Genomic DNA, 27,371 nt, shown 5'->3' with positions numbered 1-27,371 from the left:
AGGAAGTCAATTTTAAACGTACGAAATTGTCCAATAAATGTATGAAATCGTACGATAAACATAAATGATGAAAATTCATATGTTTTTTCTTCGGTATAGTTGGTATGTTCGGCTTCAAATGTATGAAAGGTACGGTAAATTCAACTTTAAGCGAGGGAGACCATCAGTATTTTCGGTTTCAAAACAAAAAAATTCCTAAGCTAATTCCTTACGTACTTGTTTTCATACAAATATACAAAAATTCAGTGAAGAGAATTAAAGAACTGGACACAATCAATGTTCAACCAGTTCGTTACATTTGTGAATTCGAGTCAAGCATAAATTTCACATTTGTTAAACTAATTTTGTCAACGTATTAAAAAAAATCAAAAAATTGATTAAACTTTAAAAAGTTACAAAAAGCACAATTGAATATTTCTGGCACTTAAGCTTCCAAAATCTTTGACTAGCGCTTCCATAAAGTTTCATAGCAAACATGCCGACAAAATTCCTTGTTTTAAATTCAAGAAACCAAAGTTTTTTATTGCATTTTTAACCGAACATTCCGAGGTACTCTCACGTTCTCTAAAACCGACCATATCAGAGACATTTCTTATGCAAAAAATCTATGACACCAGCATTTTGAAGCATCCTAAGTTCGGAATTAAATATTCAGATGACTTTCTCCAAAAAAATTTTTTTGTTATTTTTTGTTGTTCGGACTTCCAAATTAGAGGGTGTATCCAAGGTCAAAGTGTTCCTTTTGCGCCATTTTTTAAGTTTCCTTAGTACAGTTTGGACCCCCTCTCCATAACCATTATCCAGTTAGCCAGTATTTTGGATCACGAATATCATCTTGGGTGCGCAACGCTTAATTTCAGACACAAAACTGAGGCGCAAAACGTTTCGATCAAAGACCGCGCATCAATTTGAGGTGCTTAGTTTCTTTGGAGTGACATTTTTGCGGAGCCATGTAATCAAGATTAAATTAAGCAACTTGTAAATTTGAAGAAGTTCATGAAAGTCAGTCTCTGATTATGGACAAATGAACTCCATTAATTTCAATTTTCGGGACTGGATAATTGTGGGCCTGGATAAACTTTGATTTTTTTTATTTTTTCATCAATAATCTATGAATACATTTAATATCAACCTATTTTTGAATTCTGAATAATTTGGAGAACCGTTTTAATTTTGCTTGACCCCACTCCAGAATTAATTCAAATTTAACCGCATTAAAGATTTCTGGTATTTTTGTTTTAAATTGAAGCGTTTTTACCGTAACTTTTGGCAGCAGGTATATTCGGTTTTCAAAGGTAGGAAATTGTGGGTAATTTTGGTTTGGAGCGTAGAATTTTGTTTGCGGTATGTTTTGCTTGAAAAAAAAAATCCTGAAATTTTTGAATGTATGAGAACGTAGTTTTGTTCATTTTCAAACTACAGGAACTAATGAGAAATTACTCATTAGGCTTTATATGACCCTAAAATTTATGAGCAAATTTGCATTCATTTGTAAGTGAAAATCACAAACAACCTTTATAAATGTATTCTTAATTGCCAATTGTGAACAACGCTCACCTTAAATTTTTTGTTGGACTTTGAAACATATAAGCGAGAAACTGTTAGCAGAGTTCACAACAAAGAAATGTTGCGTGTTTTAAGTTTCCGCCTGAATTCTACATAGGAAAACAGCAATTAGATTTCACAATCTTGTAAGCGTTGTGAACAACCTCCCGTAGAGCACCAAAATCGCTTGAGGGTTTAATAACCGGTAATGACTGATGTGTTTATATTCACCTGAGCTTACCAGATTTTTTTTGCGAATGAGAATTATTGAAAAAGATCCTTCGCATTGTTCAACAAGGATGGTACATTATTAAAACAAACAGAAAATTCATATTTTGTTCAACTAGGATGTCAATGAACTAGACTAAGTTTTCAATAAGCTTTCAAATTTGGAAAATTGATCTCTGAAAACAATTACTTTTGAAAAGCTTGCAAAAACATTCTACCATATTCTTTGACTTAACGAATTCAATTTTGTATATAGAGAAAACAAACGTTTTTTTTTCGGTTTTCGGGACTAGGGATATGACATTGTGCTTTCCAAATTTCGCACTTTTTTCTATTGAATATGTATTTCTTAAAGATTTTAAGCAAAAGGTTAAATACCTACACGCCAATTGATATGAATCAGATGGTATCATTTTTGTGGGCCTCATTATTTTCTGATTTCGAGATATCTGAAATGGGTTTTGGACCAGTGCGGACAGAAGTCTGAACATGAAACAAACTGTGATAGCGGCTCTATCGATCTGGGATCTTTAACTTGCATGCATTATTTCATTGCATACCACTTTTCTAATATAGGGTTCTATGCCCGGGTCGAGGTTTAGCGGTGAATTTTCGTAAGAAATGCGGTGAAATGCGGTGAAAAAAAATAATTTTCACCGCGTATTTCTTACATCTTTTTGCTGTGAATGCGAAGAATTGCGGTGAATTATTTATTTTCACCGCGTTCTCAGTATTCTTACAAAAAAGAAGCTTCCCCAGACGGCTTCGAACCTATGACCTCCTTCATGCCTTCCACTGCTCAGTCCACTGCGCCAACTGCCACTTACATCTTAGCATTTTCTAGTGAATTTAAATCAGATTGAGTAACTTTTGGAAATCATATGCGGTGAATTTTTGTAAGAAATGCGGTGAATTTCGCGTTGAATTTTTGTAAGAATTGCGGTGAAATGTGGTGAATTATTTTTTTTCACCGCATTCACCGCAATCACCGCATTTCTTACATTAATTTGCCATAATAGTCTATGCGGTGAATTTTTGTAAGAAATGCGGTGAATTTGGTGGTGAATTTTTGTAAGAAATGCGGTGAAAAGCGGTGAATTATTTTTTTTCACCGCATTCACCGCAATCACCGCATTTCTTACATTAATTTGCCATAATAGTCTATGCGGTGAATTTTTGTAAGAAATGCGGTGATTTTGGTGGTGAATTTTTGTAAGAAATGCGGTGAAAAGCGGTGAATTATTTTTTTTCACCGCATTCACCGCAATCACCGCATTTCTTACGAAAATTCACCGCATTCATCGCATTTCTTACGAAAATTCACCAAAAAACCTCGACCCGGGTGGTAGTAGCAGGAAAAATGTAACCGCACTAACCTAGAGCGGGGGGACAAACAAAAAAGATCCCAAAAAGACATCTACATTTATTCTTATGATTACATGAGCTATTACCTATCGAGTCAATTCATCATAACAATGGACAATATACCAATTGAGAGGAATTTGTTGCCTATTTCGAATTACGGATTTGTTGCGTTCAATTTATTTATTGTTGACATCACATTATCCGCCATCAGCGATGGTATTAATTTTACAATGATAAATCAAAAATCGTTGTTCTACACAGTTGACATTTCCAACAGCGTCTTAGATCCTCCGAGACAATATAATGACCTTTTGCATGTTGTTGAAAACAGTGTTCAAGTTTTCAGGCCACTGTTTCCCTTTCCTACGAAACATTTCTCTTGTATGGAATGAGCGCTTGTGAACAAAGTGTTTCGACATTTTTGCTAATAATATGGTTTGTAGCCTGCACCCTAGTCCCAGCACAATTCAGCGCTGAATTTTTACATTCACATATTAACTCAGAAAATCAGTTCTGAATCAGTACATTTGCAGTCCATTTATAGATTTTTATGAGCAGGACAAATTCAGAGAAGCTTTTGTACTTGACAGAATAGATTTTGATTTTTACCATGATCAGACAAAATTCATGCAAAATTGAAACTTTCGATTGTAGCACCAGAGTTTATAGATGATGAGTTTTATTCTGAGATTTTTTTTCAGGCTGAAATTTCGTTCTGATCAGTAAAGCCACAGTCTGATTTTGTCATGTAGCTCAGAACAAATTCAGAGAAACTAGGTTGTCCTGAATTTTTACTCTGATCATCGTAATTTTTGACATGATCACGATACTTGGAAGGCAAAAATCCAGAAGAAAAAGTATCACGATTCAGCGTTGAAAAAATAATTTAGTGAAGTCCGGGAGTGACAACTAAGAGGTGTGTGACTTTCGATGAGAAAAATATCAACACTCTGCTATCATAAGTAGAACTCCCCCTCCCCCCCAACACAAATACACACGCAGGACGCACATAAACGCATATAAATTTAAAATGCAGACCTTTGGCTTTTTTCCGTAGTGATGAGCAATTTTAAAACTTGCAAAATTCTTGCAAGCTGCCTGAGAACTTGCAAGACACTTGCAACAACCTGCACGTTATAAATTACGGTAAATATATAAACCGAGACTCTATTGTTTTAGAACAAGCATTTGAAACCAATAACACTTATTTAACAGGTTATAGAACTCAAATCTACAGAAAACATTCTGTCTTGAATCAAAATACTGCAAAAATCATGCAGTATTTTGATTCAAGTTTTTGAATTCCGAAAAAAATCGCATAACATTTTGATCATAAAAACACATGAAAATTAATTAAATACACATTTAACGGAATTTTAACCTACAGATTCAGTTCAACGTACAATTTTCTGGCCAGAAAAATAAATGCCCCGAACAAAAAAAAAGTCTTAATGGACTTCCATTTCACGCAATAAACGAAATAAAGTTATTTGTAAACTATTGCTTCTAATTTCCCCGTAAATGCTTTTCTATGGAAAATTGAAGGTTTGGAAGTTCTTTATTAACGTTGTTGATATACGACTTCATGTTTTATTGTTGAAATTAAACTGTTCATTGCTCAATATAGAAGTCCTAGTTAATAAGATGAGTCAGCTGTTTCTAAAACAGAGATCTAAGTAAAAAACGGTAAACTTTTCCTCCATATAGTGTTCTTTTGCAATCAAACAGTCTTTTCTTCAAATGCCAAACAACAAAATTGTTTCGGTCAATGGATTTTAAAAACGTTAGCAGTTTAATAGTCCTTGAGAAATTTGTTGTTTTCAGCAAGATAATGAAGTTCAACCCCTCTTTCATAAATTGAAGAAAATGTTTTAACTAACCGCCAGTTTGTAAGACCATCAAAACCTCTCATTAGACCACGTTTGCAAGCAGTAAACAATATAGACAATAAGTGCTTGCATTTTTTTTCCTACGAAATGATTCTCAATGAGAAATCTATCAAATGGAAAATATTTATCCGTTGTTCTTTATTCGCAAGTACAACACACTCACAAGCGAATAACTTTCAGACAAGCGAATAACTTTCCAACCAGCGAATAACTATCAAATAATACAGTTGACCTTTCTTCTTTGGAAACATTGATCGATTTTGCACTTATGCAGACACAGCAAAAATAAACTTGACCTTTTTCATTCAAAAATACAGAAATTGCAATGTCTATGACAAACTCTAATAATATACAACCAGAAAGCCAGGAGCATTTCATTCTAAATGAACAAACAGATCCTTCATTACTATCCCTAACTGAATGGGTTCAACTTAAAAAGGAATATTCCTACAAATTATATCTTGACTTACATTAAAGATTAGAAAAAAATGAAAATTTTTTTGAAAATGTGCTCGTTACTTATCAGCAACAACTGCAGGACAAAACATTGGAACTGTCATCTAATGAGGGGAAGGGCACAACCAACCATGAATCAAAATCTCGAAAAAACCAGGTTTATTTCAGAGAAGGTGAGCGATTTTGATTTAAACCCGCTCAAACGAGAACAATCAAATTTGGTTCTGGGTAGCAGCATCATTGGTAAGAGAGAAAGTGATGCAACAATTCCACTGGTTACAGCTATCCATGCATACCGTGGGTCAACCACCAAAGAGAAAATAAAAGTTGTGGAAAAATATGAATGCAAAAAACTTAAAACTTTAATTCTTCAAGACGGAACAATTACTGTTTCAAAATTGCAAAAAAGTTGTAATGAGATTTTAGATGACATGTTCAGCCTTATTGAAGCCTGTTAAAATAAGTTCCAGCCTGATGTGTTTGCAGTTATGGAAGTAATACCGTTCAAGAAAACTGACTACAATAGATCAAAAAACAAATTAATTGATGAAGTTAATGCTGCACTTAAAGAAAGATTGGAATCTCTTGGGAAAAATTTTGTTTCGCTCAAGATGAAAGAATGAATACGCTTAATTCCCTCTTTCAATCCTAAGATCAACCATTATATTTTCCTTTATCATGACAATGTACATTTGAATTACAATCATTGCATTCCTTTCCCTAAAAATCATCATCTAATGCTTCTACTGCAAACATCTACTGGCATTTGTGATTCTGATAAATTCACCAACCGCAGCCATAAAAAGAATAATAGATTTCAAAAAAATCCAAGAGCAGAACTGGCCTAGTACAAGAGCAAACACTAACTCTAACTTGAATTATCATTACCGTTACCAACCATATTAGTAATGATAAATTTATAAATTGCCGAATCAATTGTAATTTCTGTTGTACTGAAAGAATTGGGTCTCAACTGTTTGATAAGCATAATGTTTTCTAACAAGATATGTTTAATAATTTTAGGATTAATGTTGTTGAGCTCTCAAGTGACTTCCTCTTTTCCCACGTCACTTAACTCAATAGCAGTTGCTACCAGAATTCGGTCGGAGACCAAATCTAGGAGCAAGAAGCGAGCTTTAATATCAATAGAATCTTCTCTTGTCTTAAATTACTTGTTTTTTTGGTTATGCTTTAATAGTATCTGGCAATTGCTTTTGAGGTCCGGAAATATTGAAACCAACCCTGGGGCATTTAAATCGATAAAAGACATATTCCTTGATTGCGAAACTTTTTCAGACAAATTAAAATTTCTTCATTCAAAAGTACGGAGCATAACAAGAAAACAGCTTCAGTTGAAAAACCTAATGAATGATGTTGGCGCTAACTGCATCTATGGTCTATCTGAAACATGGCTGGATACAAACATTTACACTGATTTGATAAACCTAAACAAAACAAACTGTATTGATCGGGTGAGTTCAAAAAGAGGAGGTGTATTGTCAATTGCTCCTAGGAAACTTAACCCAAAATTACGCGTTGATCTAGCTTTCAAAAGTACTCTTTTTGATTTTCTGTGGGTCGAAATAACTTGCCCAAAGATTAAAAAGTTTACCTAATAAACTTTTCTTGTAACCCAAAAAAGCTTCTTTACGAAGAATTTCTCGAGCAGTTCACTGAATCAATTGATAGAGCAATTACTGAGAACAAAACAATAATTATGATGGGAGACTATAATATCAATTATTTGGAAAACAAAGAAAAGCAGAAATTGGAAACAATCATTCAACCGTATGATCTAAATGTGACTAATAAGCATCAAGCATCTAGAATTAAGGATGAATCAAACCCCCTTATAGATTACACTTTTAATAATGCAAACGAACCCTTCTTTATAGTGAAATATTTGACTCACCAATACAAACAGATCATTTTGCTCAATTGATTATTCTTGCCACAAAACTTAGCAAGAACAAAGTAATTAAAAACTAAATTTATGATAAAACGAATTACAGCCCAAATAATTTTAAACATTCTATCAAGCAATTAAATTGGGAAAATGTTTACTGCTCTACAGTTTCAAGTGAAATGCTACGCATATTTGAGCGAAATCTTGAACAGCAGATACTCCTTCATGCGCCAATCAAAACAATTTTTATAAGAAACAACAAATCACAGTTTTCCCTTGCCAAACGGTTCATTTCAAAAAACCCACTAACAAAAATCTGCTTAGAGAGCAATACCTCAATTCAAAATCTTTCCACGAGTTCTTCAAAATTGAAAGCCGAAGTGTGCGCCGGCTATGAGAAAGATTTTGAGAGATTTCATAATCAGTAAATTGAAAGCTTAAATTCAGAGCGCAGGAAATGGAATTTGATCAATGAAGTAAGAAACTCCGTGAAAACGACAACTACGGTATACTCCTTAAAAAACTCTTTCAATGAAATTATTACAGAGAAAACTAAAATAGCCAACTTTAAAATTCAGTAAATTAGGAGAATTTTTTGAAAGTAGGAACTATGCTGTAGACCTGCCTATGGTGAGGCAAAAAACACCTTTTCTTTTAAATTTGTTACTAAGTTTGAATGTTTTAAAACGCTTCTTGCACTTGGAAAATTAAAGCATAGGGTCCTTCTACCATTCCCTCATGGCCATTGCGAGACGATTATCCTCTCAACTATTGACCAATTTCAATAACACCAGCATTAGCAAAAAATTATGAATCTTTTATTAAACAGTAACTTGATGAATATGTTCATAGGAATGCCCTGCTTTCTAAAACAAAGTTTGGTTTCAGAAAAAAATTTTCTACAACAGATGTGCTCGTTTATTTAACTGAAAAAATATGATGCAACCAAAACGAGAAAAAAGTTTCTGCAGCAGTGTTTTTAGATCTATCAAAAGCTTTTTGACTCCATTAATCACGAGCTCATGATTCAAAAGCTTTCCCTTCTTGGTTTTTCGATATCAGCTCAAAATCTAATTACGAGCTATCTTTCAAATTGAACACAAAGAGTCATAATCAATAATTTTAAATCAGGGTGGATTGAAGTGGCTCAAGGAGTTCCCCAAAGAACAGTCTTAGGTCTTCTCTTATTGAATCTATATGTTAACGATCTTAGCAACTTTTTGTCATGTGAAACAATACAATACGCAGATGACATAGTCCTTATTAAGCTCTGATGATGAAGACTCAAATGCAAAGACGAGCTTGAGAAGGCCATAGAAAAGTGCATACAATTTTTTAAATTATATCACCTCAAGATCAATCCGGATAAAACAGAGTTTATTATTTTTGGTAGCTCTAATCCTCAAGACGAAACGTCATTAAAAGTTGGAGACAATTTAAGAAGTTCGAAAGCGGAAACAAATATCTCGGTGTTTATATTGACAAAGCCCTCAAATATCAAAAACAAGTCAAAATTCTTTCGTCAAAAATGGTCCAGGGTATTAAATGCATTTATGCACACAGGAACATAATTCCCACTGTAAGCAAAAAATTATTTTGAAGTCTTTTGTTCTCAATCATGTTCAAAATTCTTGTGTATTACTTGCAAACATCAATCAAAATCTCAAAAAAACACTAGAAAAGCAGTTGAATTGGGCCACCAAAGCCTGTTTTCACAGACAAGAGTTTGACTCATCCTCAGATCTTAAAATGAACATTGGTATGCTACCTATTTCGCTGCTTTTTGAGTACAGGGCTGCCACATACTCTCATAGCATCATGTATAGAAAGAAGCCTGCCATCTCAAGCTCAGCTTTGAAATTACCAACGGCAAGTTTTTGTATACACGAGCGAACTCAAAAAATTTTTACCCAGTCAATTTCAAAATGCAATTTGCATGAAAAAAGAATAATTATAAAAGGTATTCTGCAGCACAATTCTTTCCCATGAAATTGTTTGTCAATGTCATACAGTCTTGTAAAGAAGAAATATAAGCAGTTTTTTCTTAATGAATACAAGAAGGAGCCGAAGAAAACCCAACATGGTTCAATTACTTGAAAACATTTTAAGTTCAATTAAATTTCTTTCTGTTTTGTATAGAATTTATGTTACTGTCGTCCCTCCCCGCCAATACAAGCGACTTCTCTTCTATTCTGCCGATATTTTAGTTATTATAAATTATTAATTTCTCTGTTGTAATTATAAATATTATACACTGCCTATCTCTGTAAATTTTACTATGACTGAAACATTTACAGATATTAGTAGAAATACAGTGTTTTTTTTACTCACTTTCGGTAGCTCGTTTTGGTCGCTCAATTTACTTTGCTTGCTCGTTGGCTTATTTTCGTTGGCTTGCGTTTATTTACTTGAACTCTTATTTTTGTATGTTTGCTCGCTGGTTTTCGTTGTCATGTACGCTACTTTTTAATCGCTGGCTTGCTCGTTTTTGTGTGATTGCTCGCGTTTTGCCTTTTTTTCCTGTGGTAAGCTTTTGTTTTACGGCTTGGTCACCTATTTTTAATTGTTCTCTCGCTTGGATTCTTTATCTTGCTCGCTCTTTATTAATCGCTCTTTTCCTCGTTTTTGCCTGCTCGATATTGGTTGTTCTATGTCATCGCTTTGGCCTAGGGCATACCATTTTGTCCAGTCCAAACCCCACGCTTCTTTGAGCCCAAATTCAATAAAAATTAATAAAATCAATAATTCAGATGCCCATTAATATGTTTGGTTATATTGTTTTTTGTGCAGCGCTATAACACCCCAACCTTCCTTGTGAATTTTTCTTGCGCATTTAGATTTTTATTAATATTTTTCTCTTTCCAAAGTGATAAGCCCCATCTCTTTTTTGTGCCCACTTCGCGCTTTCTATTGTTATATTTTAGTGCTTTAGAATCTTTGTTTTTTTATTTGGTGGTTAGGTCAGAGGATCGATCCTTCTTGAGCTCTGGTCGTCAACTGAGCTGAAAAGTCGATAGCAAAAACTAAGACAAAATGTTATCTTCGAGATGTCTCACCCCCCTCTCTCGTGGCCCACTTTCTCGAACATATAAATAAAAAAGCTTGCAAGACTCTTGCAAGTAAATAGAAACGCTTTCAAGCATCTTGGTACCTGTATGCATTCACTTGGAAGATTGCATCCAAGTTTTCAATTAATCGATCTCCAGGGGTCATTGTGGTAATGGGGCGGGCTATAACAAGGTTTTAGCGAAATTTAAACAAAGATTGATCAAGATCTATAGCTCTTAAAGGAAACAGTACCGTTATCAGAATTGCGAATAATAGACGAAATTTGGGAAAAGAATACAACTTGACAAATTTGCAAAACATTCAACATCTAAGTCGAGTTGAGTTGTACCAAATTGGCGATCCTATTTTATTACCCGATCTTGTTATGATTCCTGGCCAGAGTTTCTCCCTTGGCTATGCGGAAAAAGGAATCGGATATTTCATATATGAAACTTTGTTTGTCAACAGCAAGATCAGATTTCAGTTTCGAGATGTATATATGCGGATAAACTTGACGTAAGTTGTACTTCATGCCACAAACGTGGGAAATTTTAATTCATAAAATATAAAAAAACCAGAACATCTATGCAATCTGATTCTTCAATGATTCAATTGACCATCAAAAACTACCAAAATTTTTCTCCAAATTTTGAAAGTTGCGCAAATCCGTGAAAAACGCAGGAATCTTCAAGGATTCCTGCACAATATGCGTCAAAAAAAGTTGCTCTGAAAACCAGAAACAACAAATTTTTCAATTCAATGAGCAGTTTTTCTATTCAGATGATTCAGTTGACTGACTTTGACATCGGAGTGCACTTTTTTGTAAATATAAAAAGAAGCAGATAGGCATAAAACTCATTAAAAAAATCAAATTCATAGGGACTACAATAACATCATAACAAAACAGCTTGGGTTAAAAAACGTTCATTTTGAATTTTACCTCATCCAATAAGGCGTTTTTGTGATTCCAATGATATTGAATTTTTATTAGGCAACCAAAACTAATTTTCAGTATGATGCGAGCTGAATGAAATCTTTGAAGGATGCTAAAAAACACTGACCGTACGTTCATACCGACAAAACAACAGTTTTCACTGATTCGGCGCTTATTTTGTTCTTAAAACAAAGAAAAAAGACAAAAACTGGCAAGATTAGATTCCGGATCTTGCATCTTGCAAAATAAACCTCTTGCAAATTTTTAACCTCGTTTACTCCATTAATAACTCAAGATGTCGCAACGCTGTCGATAGAGTTATAGTTCGCACTTCAATTTAATGCAGTGAGAAACTATGTAATAGAAAAACTGCCGTAAGACACATATTGCGCAACCAGGTGGAATCTCTTTTAATTCCTTTTTGTTGACAGTGGCCGGAGCTAACATTTAATACGTTTTTGTTTTTCGTTAATCTTTACGGTCTTCTTATATAGAGAAAACGGAGAAACACATTGTGTCTTCGAATCATACTAAAGCAAAAAGAAGCTTTTTTAAATGAAATTCTTGAGTAATCTTCTTCTCAAACAAACAAAAACACATATAAGCAAAGTACTGGCGTTCAAACTTTACGCTCTATCAATGGAATGAGAGTTGACTTATTTTCTCATTATTAATCAACTATTGTTTTGTGAAAAAAATGTTGTTTTTCAAAGTAAGTTTTATATGATAATACTTTTTTTTACAAAACAACGTTTTTTTTTATGTTAATGTCTGAGAAAATTTGAACACTTTTTAGTTTTCATAAACATCTTCTCCTGTCTTTTCACCTCCTTTCTCTTTTGCTTAGAACCAATAAGTTACAAAAAAGTTTTCAGTTTTTCTGAGTTCCAGCAGAAAGCGAACTTTAGAGTCGAATGTACAAAATTTACAGACTAATGAGAATTTAAATATTAAGCTGTCAAAAAATGCTTTTAATGAAATCCTACCGACATATTTTTGCCTCCTTCCTCAATCGAAGATTGATTTTTGTCACTTGGACGGTGAAAACTATAGTCAACAACGCCGTTGACAAATTTTATCGTTTCGTGCCGATAGTTAACCTTTAATGTCTATTTGTGTGGTTTTATTTCTCCAATTTTCGGTTTTTTTCATTGTTTTACGGAATTATAAATAACCTCACTTTCTCAACTACTCAATATTTGAGAGAGAAAATGATTTTTTTTGCATTTGAATTTGCTTAGATATTATTCGCAGAAATCTTCCATTCGCGGAGATCTTGAGCCTATGTTGAAATCTATTTTCTAAATTTCTCCAAGGTTTATTCTGAAAATTGTATCTCTTCTGTCGTAACCAGCTTTCAGTCATAATTGAGACTTATAGACAGTCATAATTTTTTTTGATTTGTTTTTAAAAAGAAAATGTTGTCTAAAATGTTAACCCTGTAACACTACAAATTTTTTTTGAAAGAAACAGCGCTCTAGCTCTAATGTGTGCAATGAAAGGTTCCAAGGATTAATTTGACAATAATTTGAACTAAAAAAACGATGCAGTCAAGGATTATCTTTTTCTGTTTCTTTTTATTAGTTTGATTGCCTGTTTTTTGTTAGTTTTTCGAATCGTGATCCATGAACTCATTCAATCCACAGACTGCACAAATAGTTAGTGATCTTTTAGTTCTTCTTCTTTGGCAATAGCCGGAGCTAACAATTTACCGCTGAATTTTTAATAAGTTTTCATTTTGCTTAATCTTGACGGTCTTCAAATATAGTGAAAACGGAGAAAAAAAACTGTCTTTGAACCATACTAAGGCAAACACATTTAAGCAAAGTACTGGCGTTCAAACTTTACGCTCTATCAATGGAATGAGAGTTGACTTATTTTCTCATTATTAATCAACTATTGTTTTGTAAAAAAATGTTGTTTTTCAAAGTAAGTTTTATATAATATTTTTTTTACAAAACAACGTTTTTTAATGTTAATGTCGGAGAAATTTTGAACACTTTTTTAGTTTTCATAAACATCTTCTCCTGTCTTTTTACCTCCTTTCTCTTTTGCTTAGAACCAATAAGTTACAAAAAAGTTTTCAGTTTTTCTGAGTTCCCAGCAGAGAGCGAACTTTAGAGTCGAATATACAAAATTTATATACTAATGAGAATTTAAATATTAACCTGTCAAAAAAATGCTTTTAATGAAATCCTATTGATATCTTTTCGCCTCCTTCCTCAATTGAAGATTGATTTATGTCACGTGGACGGTAAAAACTATAGACAACAACGCCGTTGACAAATTTTATCGTTTGGTGCCGATAGTTAACATTTAATATCTATTTGTGTGGTTTTATTTCTCCAATTTTCGGTTTTTTTCATTGTTTTACGGAATTATAAATAACCTCACTTTCTCAACTACTCAATATTTGAGAGAGAAAATGATTTTTTTTGCATTTGAATTTGCTTAGATATTATTCGCAGAAATCTTCCATTCGCAGAAATCTTCCATTCGCGAAAATCTTGACCCTATGTTGAGATCTATTTTCTAAATTTCTCCAAGGTTTATTCTGAAAATTGTATCTCTTCTGTAGTAACCAGCTTTGAGTCATAATTGAGACTTATAGACAGTCATAATTTTTTTGATTTGTTGTTAAATAGAAAATGTTGTCTAAAATGTTAACCCTGTAATACTACAATTTTTTTTTGAAAGAAACAGCGCTCTAATGTAAGTAATGAAAGGTCCCTAGGGTTAATTTGACAATAGTTTGAATTAAAAAAACGAGGCAGTCAAGGATTATCTTTTTCTGTTTCTTTTTATGAGTTTGATTGCCTGTTTTTTGTTAGTTTTTCGAATCGTGATCCATGAACTCATTCAATCCACAGACTGCAGAAATAGTTGAAAGATCTTTTAGATCTTCTTCTTTAGCATTAGCCGGAGCTAACAATTTACCGCTGAATTTTTAATACGTTTTCATTTTGCTTAATCTTGACGGTCTTCGTATATAGTGAAAACGGAGAAAAAAACTGTCTTTGAACCATACTTAGGCAAACACATATAAGCAAAATACTTGCGTTCAAACTTTACGCTCTATCAATGGAATGAGAGTTGACTTATTTTCTCATTATTAATCAACTTTTGTTTTGTAAAAAAATGTTGTTTTTCAAAGTAAGTTTTATATAATATTTTTTTTTACAAAACAACGTTTTTTAATGTTAATGTCGGAGAAATTTTGAACACTTTTTTAGTTTTTATAAACATCTTCTCCTGTTTTTTTACCTCCTTTCTCTTTTGCTTAGAACCAATAAGTTACAAAAAAAATTTCAATTTTTCTGAGTTCCCAGCAGAGAGCGAACTTTAGATTCGAATGTACAAAATTTATATACTAATGAGAATTTAAATATTAACCTGTCAAAAAAATGCTTTTAATCAAATCCTATTGACATCATTTTGCCTCCTTCCTCAATTGAAGATTGATTTTTGTCACGTGGACGGTGAAAACTATAGTCAACAACGCCGTTGACAAATTTTATCGTTTGGTGCCGATAGTTAACCTTTAATGTCTATTTGTGTGGTTTTAATTCTCCAATTTTCGGTTTTTTCATTGTTTTACGGAATTATAAATAACCTCACTTTCTCAACTACTCAAGGTGTGAGAGAGAAAATGGTTTTTTTAATTTGAATTTGCTTAGATATTATCCGCAGAAATCTTCCATTCGCGAAAATCTTGACCCTATACTGAAATCTATTTTCTAAATTTCTCCAAAGTTTATTCTGAAAATTGTATCTCTTCTGTCGTAACCAGCTTTCAGTCATAATTGAGACTTATAGACAGTCATAATATTTTTAATTTGTTATCAAAGAGAAAATGTTATCTAAAATGTTAACCCTGTAATACTACAAATTTTTTTTGAAAGAAACAGCGCTCTAGCTCTAATGTGTGCAATGAAAGGTCCAAAGGATTAATTTGACAATAATTTGAACTAAAAAAACGATGCAGTCAACGATTATCTTTTTCTGTTTCTTTTTATGAATTTGATTGCCTGTTTTTTGTTAGTTTTTCGAATCGTGATCCATGAAATCATTCAATCCACAGACTGCACAAATAGTTAGTGATCTTTTAGTTCTTCTTCTTTGGCAATAGCCGGAGCTAACAATTTACCGCTGAATTTTTAATGAGTTTTCATTTTGCTTAATCTTTACGGTCTTCGTATATAGAGAAAACGGAGAAAAAAACTGTCTTTGAACCATACTAAGGCAAACACATTTAAGCAAAGTACTGGCGTTCAAACTTTACGCTCTATCAATGGAATGGGAGTTGACTTATTTTCTCATTATTAATCAACTATTGTTTTGTAAAAAAATGTTGTTTTTCAAAGTAAGTTTTATATAATAATTTTTTTTTACAAAACAACGTTTTTTTATGTTAATGTCGGAGAAATTTTGAACACTTTTTTAGTTTTCATAAACATTTTCTCCTGTCGTTTTACCTCCTTTCTCTTTTGCTTAGAACCAATAAGTTACAAAAAAGTTTTCAATTTTTCTGAGTTCCCAGCAGAGAGCGAACTTTAGAGTCGAATATACAAAATTTATATACTAATGAGAATTTAAATATTAACCTGTCAAAAAAATGCTTTTAATGAAATCCTATTGATATCTTTTTGCCTCCTTCCTCAATTGAAAATTGATTTTTGTCACGTGGACGGTGAAAACTATAGACAACAACGCCGTTGACAAATTTTATCGTTTGGTGCCGATAGTTAACCTTTAATGTCTATTTGTGTGGTTTTATTTCTCCAATTTTCGGTTTTTTTCATTGTTTTACGGAATTATAAATAACCTCACTTTCTCAACTACTCAATATTTGAGAGAGAAAATGATTTTTTTTGCATTTGAATTTGCTTAGATATTATTCGCAGAAATCTTCCATTCGCGAAAATCTTGACCCTATGTTGAGATCTATTTTCTAAATTTCTCCAAGGTTTATTCTGAAAATTGTATCTCTTCTGTAGTAACCAGCTTTGAGTCATAATTGAGACTTATAGGCAATCATAATTTTTTTGATTTGTTATTAAATAGAAAATGTTGTCTAAAATGTTAACCCTGTAATACTACAAATTTTTCTTAAAAGAAACAGCGCTCTAATGTGTGTAATGAAAGGTCCCTAGGATTAATTTGACAATAATTTGAATTAAAAAAACGATGAAGTCAAGGATTATCTTTTTCTGTTTCTTTTTATGAGTTTGATTGCCTGTTTTCTGTTAGTTTTTCGAATCGTGATCCATGAACTCATTCAATCCACAGACTGCACAAATAGTTGAAAGATCTTTTAGTTCTTCTTCTTTGGCAATAGCCGGAGCTAACAATTTACCGCTGAATTTTTAATACGTTTTCATTTTGCTTAATCTTGACGGTCTTCGTATATAGTGAAAACGGAGAAAAAAACTGTCTTTGAACCATACTAAGGCAAACACATATCAGCAAAGTACTTGCGTTCAAACTTTACGCTCTATCAATGGAATGAGAGTTGACTTATTTTCTCATTATTAATCAACTTTTGTTTTGTAAAAAAATGTTGTTTTTCAAAGTAAGTTTTATATAATATTTTTTTTTACAAAACAACGTTTTTTTTATGTTAATGTCGGAGAAATTTTGAACACTTTTTTAGTTTTCATAAACATCTTCTCCTGTCTTTTTTCCTCCTTTCTCTTTTGCTTAGAACCAATAAGTTACAAAAAAGTTTTCAATTTTTCTGAGTTCCCAGCAGAGAGCGAACTTTAGAGTCGAATGTACAAAATTTATATACTAATGAGAATTTAAATATTAACCTGTCAAAAAAAATACTTTTAATCAAATCCTATTGACATCTTTTTGCCTCCTTCCTCAATTGAAGATTGATTTTTGTCACGTGGACGGTGAAAACTATAGTCAACAACGCCGTTGACAAATTTTATCGTTTGGTGCCGATAGTTAACCTTTAATGTCTATTTGTGTGGTTTTATTTCTCCAATTTTCGGTTTTTTCATTGTTTTACGGAATTATAAAAAACCTCACTTTCTCAACTACTCAAGGTTTGAGAGAGAAAATGTTTTTTTTCATTTGAATTTGCTTAGATATTATCCGCAGAAAACTTCCATTCGCAAAAATCTTGACCCTATGTTGAAATCTATTTTCTAAATTTCTCCAACGTCTATTCTGAAAATTTTATCTCTTCTGTAGTAACCCACTTTCAGTCATAATTGTGACTTGCAGACAACCATAATTTTTTTGATTTGTTATTAAATAGAAAATGTTGTCTAAAATGTTAACCCTGTAATACTACAATTTTTTTTGAATGAAACAGCGCTCTAATGTGTGTAATGAAAGGTCCTAAGGATTAATTTGACAACAATTTGAATTTAAAAAAACGATGCAGTCAAGGATTATCTTTTTCTGTTTCTTTTTATGAGATTGATTGCCTGTTTTTTGTTAGTTTTTCGAATCGTGATCCTTGAACTCATTCAATCCACAGACTTCACAGATAGTTGGAAGATCTTTTAGATCTTCTTCTTTGGCAATAGCCGGAGCTAACAATATACCGCTGAATTTTTAATACGTTTTCATTTTGGTTAATCTTTACGGTCTTTGTATATAGAGAAAACGGAGAAAAAAAACTGTCTTTGAACCATACTAAGGCAAAGAGAAACTTTTCAAATGAAAATTTTCAATAATCTACTTCTCAAACAAACAAAAACACATAAGCAAAGTACTGGCGTTCAAAGTATACGCTCTAACAATGAAATGAGAGTTGATATATGTTCTCATTATTAAACGGCCATTGATTTGTCGGCTCATTATTAATCGGCCAAAAAATCATTGCCTTGTAAAGAATGTTTGTATATCATAATTATTTTTTACAAAAGGGTTTTTTTTATGTTATCATTGGATAAGTTTTGAACGCTTTTCAGTTTCCTAAACATCTTCTTCTCCTTTCGCTTTGCCTCCTTTATCTTTGGCTTAGAACCAATCAGTAACAAATAAAATTTCAAATAACTGAGCAGCAATAAAACGCGGCTGAAAAGTATGAATAAAAAGAACTTGACATCATTTTTGGAGATCTTATCCGTATGTGCCCCCAGTACCTTATGCACCCCCCCCCGTTAAGGGGGCACATGTAATTACACAGTACATCATGATGTAAAAAGTTGGCAAATGAGTCGGGGTGTGTGGGCACAGCTAAAATTGGTTTTTAAAACCATGTGCACATCGAATGTTTGGTTTTTCTTGTCCTGACTTGGCGACACGGTCTAGAGGTACAATCTTTAATCTCTCTTCTGAATGTCATTTTTTTCAGAAAGCGGATCACCTCAAAATTTTTGTGGGAATTATATATTCTGCGGCTGAGCAAAATTGATTCATAACTTTCACTAAATTCTGATAAAAAGAATAGCATGAGTCGGAACTCTTGAACCGATCTTTCTGCATTTTGATTGGGCTTGCCTTACATTATTTGACAGTCGTACGGATTGAAGACCAGATAATTTTTACATTAAAATTAATTAGTCTCTCATATAAATTTTGTAGTTATTAATTTATCATATTGATCTATGTAATGCGTGTTTGAATCCAACCGTTGTTCATCTAATACAGTTTAAATATAGTTTAAACAAGGCGGCTCAGCAATGTGCGATGGCACATAATGTTCCGACCCCGCACATCCAAATTTTTGGCGTAATTGTCTACCAAATGAGGAACAGATAGAAAACCCAAAAAATATTTTTTGGGGATCACAAAAAACCCAAAAAAGCCCAAGTATTTTTGAAAAAAAAATTGTGTATGAAAGATAGAATAGCCTCTGAAGCAAATAACTCAGTGGAGTAAAAATTGAAGCATTAAATTGCTGTGATATGCCAATATTAAGAAAGCAAGTCAAGACGAACAGCAAAATCAAACAACAAAAACAACAAACATTAATTACATCAAAAACTTTTTGTCCGTTTTAGAAAACAAAAATAATAACAAAGTCAACATATCGTCAGATGAACCTAAAACTAAACAAAATAACTTATAAATCACCAGAAAAGATATGGACCAGTCCATAAAAAGGTTTAGTAATAATTAGACAAAAAAGAACAAAAACAGTAAAGTTAAAAAATTCGCTTAATTTTTTAAAATCATTAACTTCAAAGTAATTAAAACCATTAGAAATCAAGTAAAATATCCGAAAGGTTTACGATAACCACTGCTTCAATAGAAAGGCATTAGGACCTGTCCTTATTCATTTCTTTAAGCGACTAAAAAGAACAACAAAAAAACAACAAAAAAAATTCAATCGAAACTTTCCAGAAAACGCTGTCAAAACCGTCAAACCATATTTCAGCCCTCAAAATATATTCGTTTGCGCCTTCTTCAAACACCGATAATGTAGAATTTTGGCTATTTATTAGTGAGACTAGGTAACAAGCAGACAAAAAAAGAAAAGGGCAAAAGAATGTAATACTTCTGATTTTTTTTTCGAAACAAAATTATATACAAAGTCATGAAAAACAATAATTACAAAATGAAATAATTAAATAGGGTCGTTTATTCATCCAAAAGATTTCTTCGAGACCTGCAATTTTTCAGAATAATTCTTGCGTCCTTATAAAGAACGTCAAACATGACAAAAATCAAATTAATTTACTTTTTTTTATGAAAAACCGGGGTCGAAGTCAGTAAGGTCATAACGCCTTCTTTAAAAACAAATTTTGGGACATCAATCCCTTTTGACACCTTCCCTTGACACCCATAATGTCATATTTGAGCTGTAATTAACGAGATTAGGTACCAAAAAGAAAAAAAAAACAAACTTGCGAAGTTAAAAAGTTTTTTATTTTTAGTTTTGGAAAACGATTGTTTTCAAAGTCATGAGAGCCATCAGCTATCTACTAATATCAGAATATCGGCTCAACTATTCCTCAATGAAATGCAAGTGAAACCATTAACGATACAGGAAACTTCAAACAACTGAAATGACAAAGTAAAAATGACAGTTAAAGACAAAATTAAAAAATTCAACTAATTTCTTGAATAAAGAAGTGTCGAGGCCGTTAAAACGATTATCTATATCTTTAATAAGGATTTTGATATGTTCAATTGCGTTTCATTTTGAACATTAATAATGGGATATGAGAAGTGTCTGTATTGTGATAATGTGACTAGAAAACTTAAAAAACTGGAAAATTTCTAAAAACAAAAAAAACTCTGACATCTATTAGTAACAAAGCCAGAAAACAAAAACCTCAGGCTCAAAAATGCAATTGAGACTAAATTTTAAATCAGTAGATTGAAGGAAACTAAGCTGAAACTTTGCTGAAACTAAGCTGCAAGTTGACCAAATTAAGAAAAAACGTGGAGGAAAACTCATTAAGCCATTATTTATTCAAAAATCAATTATTTTTAAAAGTCGAAACGATCAAAAACTTTCAAAAAAAACTAAGTGCATTAGCTTGGAGCGGCTTAGGAAGCCAATTGGGCCTATCACTCTTGAGCTTTCATTTGATATGTTCTGTTCTTTATTATTAAAAAAGTTCTTTTTTCAAAAAAAAAAGACCGACTGATTGCAATCCGAATACTTTTTTGATTGTAACAGTCTAAGATTGGCTTAAAATTAGTCCTGCTGATGCATATTGTCCGTTAGGAACTATTGATTTTTCGAATATTTTAGATATAGATAATTTGATAGTTGAAAACTCAAAAAAAATTCTGCTTTTTTGTTAATAAACGAGTAAAGGTAGCAAAAAACGGCAAAGTTTTAATTACAGAGCACTCTCAGCGGAAGTTGAAGTAGAATTAGCCCACTTCTGGGTCTACAAAGATTTTATTGGTGTTGTTTGGGGGTGTAGTGCCGGCAAATTTACTCAAAGTGGACTAAAGTAGCTTATTTCGTGCTGTTTTTTCTACGCTGGACGGGCTTTCTGATGATACTACTCACAATTCTCAGCCCGGGTGGAGAAAAAAATGATGTAAGAAATGCACTGAAATACGCTGATTTTTTGAAAAAAGTTCATCGCAAAAAACTTACATAAAAGTGCGCTGAATTGTGCTGAAATGCGCTGAAACTTTGCAAGAAACGCACTGAAAACCACTGAGTTTTCAAAAAAATTAGCTATCAATGAGAATCGAAACCTGCTCTACGGTGCCGTAACCTTGACTCAATGCCCTGGCCTTTGAATCCTGAAATTCTTCCTATTTAGCTTGATTTTATAGCTAAAATTTTGTAAGAAATGCGCTGAAAATTCAGCTCACGTTTTACATATTTTCAGCGCTTTTCAGCGCTTTTTTTAAGAAAAAGTTCATCGTCATATAATGAAAATTATAATTTCGAAAGGAAGGAATCGATTTCAAAAAGCGTTTAATTCAACTCAGAGCGTTTCAGCTCATTTCAGTGCTATTCAGCGCATTCAGCTCATTTCCTACATAATTTTAGCACATTCAGCGCACTTCTTACAAAACAATACGCTGAAACAGCGCTGGCATCTCGACCCGGGTGCGATGATTATATCGACCGGCCAAAATTGACTGATCAAAAAACCCGTTTAAGTATATAGTTCCCCCCCCCCCCCCCAATAAAGTGGGTCAGAACAATTAGGTTTTCGTTTCCCTATTGATGAAAGACTTCATTGTAAATTCTCGCAAGATTTTTTAAAGTCTTCTTGGACGGCAGAGCAATATCTCCCAAAATTTTAAAGTATTAACAGAGGAAATTAGTTAATCAGCAGTAGTGGCTGTTAGTTGTATTACGAACTAGAACCATTTTTGTGAAGATATTGTCCATGAAGAGTGTTCAGTAAAATTTTCTTTTAATTTTTAGAGTGATATTGAACAATAAATGCGAATCAAATTTAACCAATTTGCCTAATTGAGTCTTCAAACAGGAATACTTTTATTATTTTCCACCCTCGAATAAATAGAACATACCCCAGTGTCCTCCTAATGGATTCAGAATCTTGCACAATATGAACCCATACATGACCTGTGAGGTTAGTTTCGATTAATGTTTTAATCGGTAAATTTCAACAAATTCCTGTGTTGAGATTTTCGTTGGATTCAAACATAAGAATTGTCGGTTTTCGTCGGTTTTACCTCGCCAAAACCGATCAAAGCCCTTACATTTTTTTGTCGTTTTGATCGGTTTTTGTCGGTATTTAAACGTAAGAATCGTCGGTTTTTGCCGTTCTAAAAATCTTACAAAACGACAGTCTCTGTGAGGATTCGAACCTTCGACCCCTACATTTTTATCCACCTTCTCCTCCACTGTACCATCAGTCACTTATTTTTTCTCTCCTTATTTTGTATTTAAAACAAATTGAGACTGACAATACAGACAAAAAACCACGATAATCAACACTTCTTACATCAAAAACCGACAATACCGACAAAAACTACGCTAATAGGCATTTCTTCATCTCCATAAAATACCGACAATACCGACGAAAACGACCGTATTCAAAATTTCCTACATAAAAAACCGACGAAATCGACAAAATTCGACAAAGAACGATGCTTCTTGCGTCGATTTCATCGCATTTTCTCAACCCTGGTTGTGATTGACATAGATTGGAGACTTTATCAGTTAAATTTTCAAGAATTTGTTAAGGGATTTGATTAATGACCACCTTTGAAATGTTTCCTCTGTTTTCCTCTTTTTTCCTCAAAAGAGAAGATACAGAAGAAAATTTTTTACACCTAGTCTTCGAACGAAATTAGCTTTAAAAGAAACAACGTTGTTTGATTGAGTTTATCATGGTTTCAATGTTTTAGCTTGCTTTATTGCCCCTCATCGCCATATTCCTACAATAATCAACAGCCAGCTCATATTGAGATATATAGCCCCGCAGGTATTAATTTGTCATGTGTGTTGAATTATTTAAAATGTACCAAGTTGCCAAACGTACAAATTGCTCGAATAATTATACGCGAGTTTTTAAGCATTATGTGCACCCATGTTTTAAGATTAGGCTTTTAAGCGTGCGTGAACAACATAAACAGCAGGAAAAATTAGTTCAAATTCGCTCAAAAGTGGATATATCAGTCACATTTATCCACAATTCTTAAATTTTGTCCAATGTGGATAATTGTGATAGACTTTTGTCAATATTGTCCGCAAAAAACCGTCACAATGACTCACACTAAACGCAAACTTACTCCGCGTTTGTGTTGTCCACAAATACTTATTCGATATTCGAATTAACATCCTTTTAAGACGTCCGTCAAATTAATCTCCTTTTTTGAACGTCCATAATTGGCTAATGAGTCCAAATCTGGCGGAGCTAAAAAACTAAAAGAAAGCAGCGTTGATCTGATTTTCTAAATACCTAACAAACGTTAGGCCATAAATCGATTAAGTCTTAAGCATAAATCATGAGTTTATGCTTAAAATTTTGGACAGTAATTAAATTGAATATAATTGCTTCGAAATTTTGAAACTCTTGTCTGCAATTCACTGCCACATGGACACGTAGATAGTTGTGACAAAAGAACTTTACGTATGTCCTCCGCATAAGGCAAAAGTTTCTAAATGTGTACGTTTGGCGACGTGATATGTCAGGTCTCTTTTTCGTATGCTTATTATTTGTTCCAAAATTCAACAGAAAGTGTGATTAATTTATGCGCGACTTTTCTTCCTTTTTCCAAGCCATGATGAAATTTTTCTTCGTAATCCAGATCTAGAAAAGAAAATACACAGTTTTTTATCATCATCTGGAAGACATTCATGGGTCAACATACTTAGGAAGTTAGGCTTCAAAAAAGACTTAACACCTTCGACAAAATCTTTCGAGACAGTTATTGATTCTATAAACGGAGCTAAAAAACTACCATTGTCTGCATTGGGATTAATGGCGCTTGCTGGAACAGCTGCGAATGGGATTTTCTTGTTCTAAGGAGAAGAAACTTTTGATTTTCATTTTAAAACTTTTCGAGATTTTTTCCCTAAAAGGTTGACAGAAAGATTTCAAGTTGAAAGCAAAAAATGTTGCTCCAAAATCTTTAATATTTTCCCTTTACTCAAGTGCAAATTATTATGTAATCATTTTGTTTAAATTCAACAAAGAGCACAGTATGATTTCGATTAAAAAATAACAGAAAAAATTCATACGTGAGAAATGATAAGAAAAAAGAACTATCGTGTAAAAAATAGTTGTCAAAAGTGCCCAGAACATTTCATATGGACTTTATTTTCTGACTGGAAACTTTTTGCGAACGATGCCGAAAATAACAAACGACTTAGCATTGGAAAAAAACGACTATTTTTAATTGAATAGGGAACTGTTCAGTCTAAACATTATTCGAAACGTTTATCAGATAATCAAAGCTTCAAATCAAAAGAAGATTGCGTAGTAATCGATATCGGAGTTGTTAAATGAACAGGTTAGGAGATACAAAAAAAATCAAAAATTGACCAATCTTTGAAAAACAAAAACGGTATTTCGAAACTCAATCAATCAATTCAGTTATGAGCTTAGATGGGGCTTTTAGTGAAACTTCATAATTGGGAATTGACACTCTTTTCTGTCTAGGGATTAAAAACTGCACCAAATTGAAAAGTGCCCAGAACATTTCATATGGACTTTATTTTCTGACTGGAGACTTTTTGCTAACGATGCCGAAAATAACAAACGACTTAGCATTGGAAAAAAACGACTATTTTTAATTGAATAGGGAACTGTTCAGTCTAAACATTATTCGAAACGTTTATCAGATAATCAAAGCTTCAAATCAAAAGAAGATTGCGTAGTAATCGATATCGGAGTTGTTAAATGAACAGGTTAGGAGATACAAAAAAAATCAAAAATTGACCAATCTTTGAAAAACAAAAACGGTATTTCGAAACTCAATCAATCAATTCAGTTATGAGCTTAGATGGGGCTTTTAGTGAAACTTTATAATTGGGAATTGACACTGTTTTCTGTCTAGCGATTAAAAACTGTACCAAATTGACAGAAACTAAAGAAAATTTTAAATAGACACTAAATACAAAAAAATCTCTCAGCTTAATAAATACTGATTAACACATCAATTTGCAGATTAGCATTTAGTTGTATCTAGCTTGCTTCCATCATATCTTCTTAGGTTCGATTTCGTTTGCCTACAAACTTTGTCAAATTTATTCGGTACTTTTTTTAATTTTTTTTGACAGGCGATCAGTCCCAAAAAAAATGTTTCAGAAGGAAGTTCTCTCAGCTGCATTCTCTGATTGGGAAAATTTCTAACATTCCTTTGCCACGATTAAATTGATCTCTTTAATAAAGAGAATTTTTTTTGAGAACTGTACAAAGTTCTAAAATTCTGCCTATTAAAGTGGAATTATAATCATATATATATGGTTATTTTGGTAGATGTCAGTTTGTAAGATGTCTGTAAGATGACAGTTTACCCGGAAATTTATTTAAAAAAAGAACAATTTAATTTCCGCAGTTCCAAGTATATTTTAAAATAGGAAAACTGGAGACTTGACGCGGTAAAAAGCTGTTTCAGCAAACCAATCTTTTGTTGCAATTTTTTGTGGAAGAGTGTTGCAATTAGTCGAAATTGTTATTGGGTGAGTTTTGTTTTGCTAATTACTTGAGAACCTATTTATCTACACCAAACCTCTAAAGAGCCATGATATTCATAAAAGTGAGTCTACATGAATATGACGTTTTAGTCCCGAATCAGAATTATGAGCAAATTTTATGCAAGATTTTTTGATTTCTGTCTGAACAATGTCCTGTTAACGGTTTGCGCAAAACACAAACAAGTAGCAGTATGTGCGCTAAAAACAGCTATTTCTCAGTTAATGTTTGTTTTTTTTAGCAAACCAAGCATCTGTAAATGTGGTACTGGGCGCCAACTGTTGTCCCAAATCTACACTCCAGAAGTCAATTTTTTCACCTGGATCGAAAATAGCCAGGCTGCAACTGTTTCCTTTAACACGTCATAACGATACTATATTGCTGACAATTGTAGATTCTCGTAATCAACTGAAAAAAAAATAACCTCGATTACTTAAATGCTACCAACTACTTTTTTTTGAAAGAAACATGTTATTTCATATTAGAACGTGTCACGGCTATATTTTCGATCATTAATTTTTCGCAAAATAATTGCAACGATGAAACTTTTGTTCCAACTTTTTTTTGTTTCCTCTAATCGATGTAAATAAAAATAAACGCCACTATTTTTTTGTGATTGGTTATTTCGCCATGTTGGCGGAGAAAATTGTCTACAGGCGTTTGATTATTTTGACGTCATGATTCTGGGTAGAGCATAGGACCTGATAAGCTACAATTTTACTAAATGGCACTTCCGATATCCCCTAGCTGGTTGTGCGGAAAAATCAGAAAAGTTTTGCGGAAAAATAAAAAAAAAAGTTCTATAAATTCCACCCAGAAATATTTAGCCTTTCAATGTAGTTCAATAAATTGGATGAACATCATTACAAGCGTCTGCTGGTATCGAAATAAGTCAACTTAACTGTAAGAAAGTGGTTGCGACATAGATAAAGTGAAAATATTAAGAGGGAGTAAGTGTATTAAGACATTGAAGTACACCATGTATTAAGATACGGAAGTGCGAAAGAGCTCAAAAATTGAGTACAATTGCTTAAAAATAAAGTACTTTTTAAACAGTACTTTAATCAAGTTTAATTAAGCTGCTTCAACTGATATTCTACTTAATAGATGAATATCTAATTTAGGTGGATATAAAAGTCAGCTAATGCAATAAATGATTTTACAACAACCTGTCTAAATTACTCTCAAAAAAATGAAAAGATCCGAGCAAATTGATGGATCGCCATTATAAACGTTTTGCCGTTAGAATGCCAATTGAAAAATGTTAATAGTACAGAGGAATTGGGTAACGTTAACTACAATACGGAGACCTGAAACATAAAGGTGGAAACTGAAATTCCGAGATGAAATGCAAACCTACTATGAGGTAATTTTTCCTGATATTACGTTATTGCACATAGATTTTCAGAATTGTATTATAAGCTTTGTCGAATACTACCGTT

The 27,371-nt window shown here is 32.8% G+C and overlaps 1 protein-coding gene across 1 annotated transcript in view; it reads left to right on the top strand.

The window, feature by feature from the left end:
• The first annotated feature begins 830 nt into the window (after positions 1 to 830).
• Positions 831 to 27,371, top strand: part of LOC142348065 (uncharacterized) — a 44,127-nt gene continuing 17,586 nt past the window's right edge. The window contains exons 1-5 of the mRNA XM_075399231.1: positions 831 to 952; positions 3,233 to 3,484; positions 10,699 to 10,953; positions 23,138 to 23,214; positions 26,171 to 26,267. Coding sequence (XP_075255346.1) covers positions 3,249 to 3,484; positions 10,699 to 10,953; positions 23,138 to 23,214; positions 26,171 to 26,267 — 665 coding nt within the window. The 5' untranslated portion in view covers positions 831 to 952; positions 3,233 to 3,248. The remainder of the gene's footprint in view (positions 953 to 3,232; positions 3,485 to 10,698; positions 10,954 to 23,137; positions 23,215 to 26,170; positions 26,268 to 27,371) is intronic.

This window comes from Convolutriloba macropyga, chromosome 10 (genome assembly GCF_964194025.1).
Source record: "Convolutriloba macropyga chromosome 10, txConMacr16.3, whole genome shotgun sequence".
Classification (NCBI taxonomy): Eukaryota; Metazoa; Xenacoelomorpha; order Acoela; family Convolutidae; genus Convolutriloba; species Convolutriloba macropyga.
This window is presented reverse-complemented; position numbering and strand designations above follow the sequence as displayed.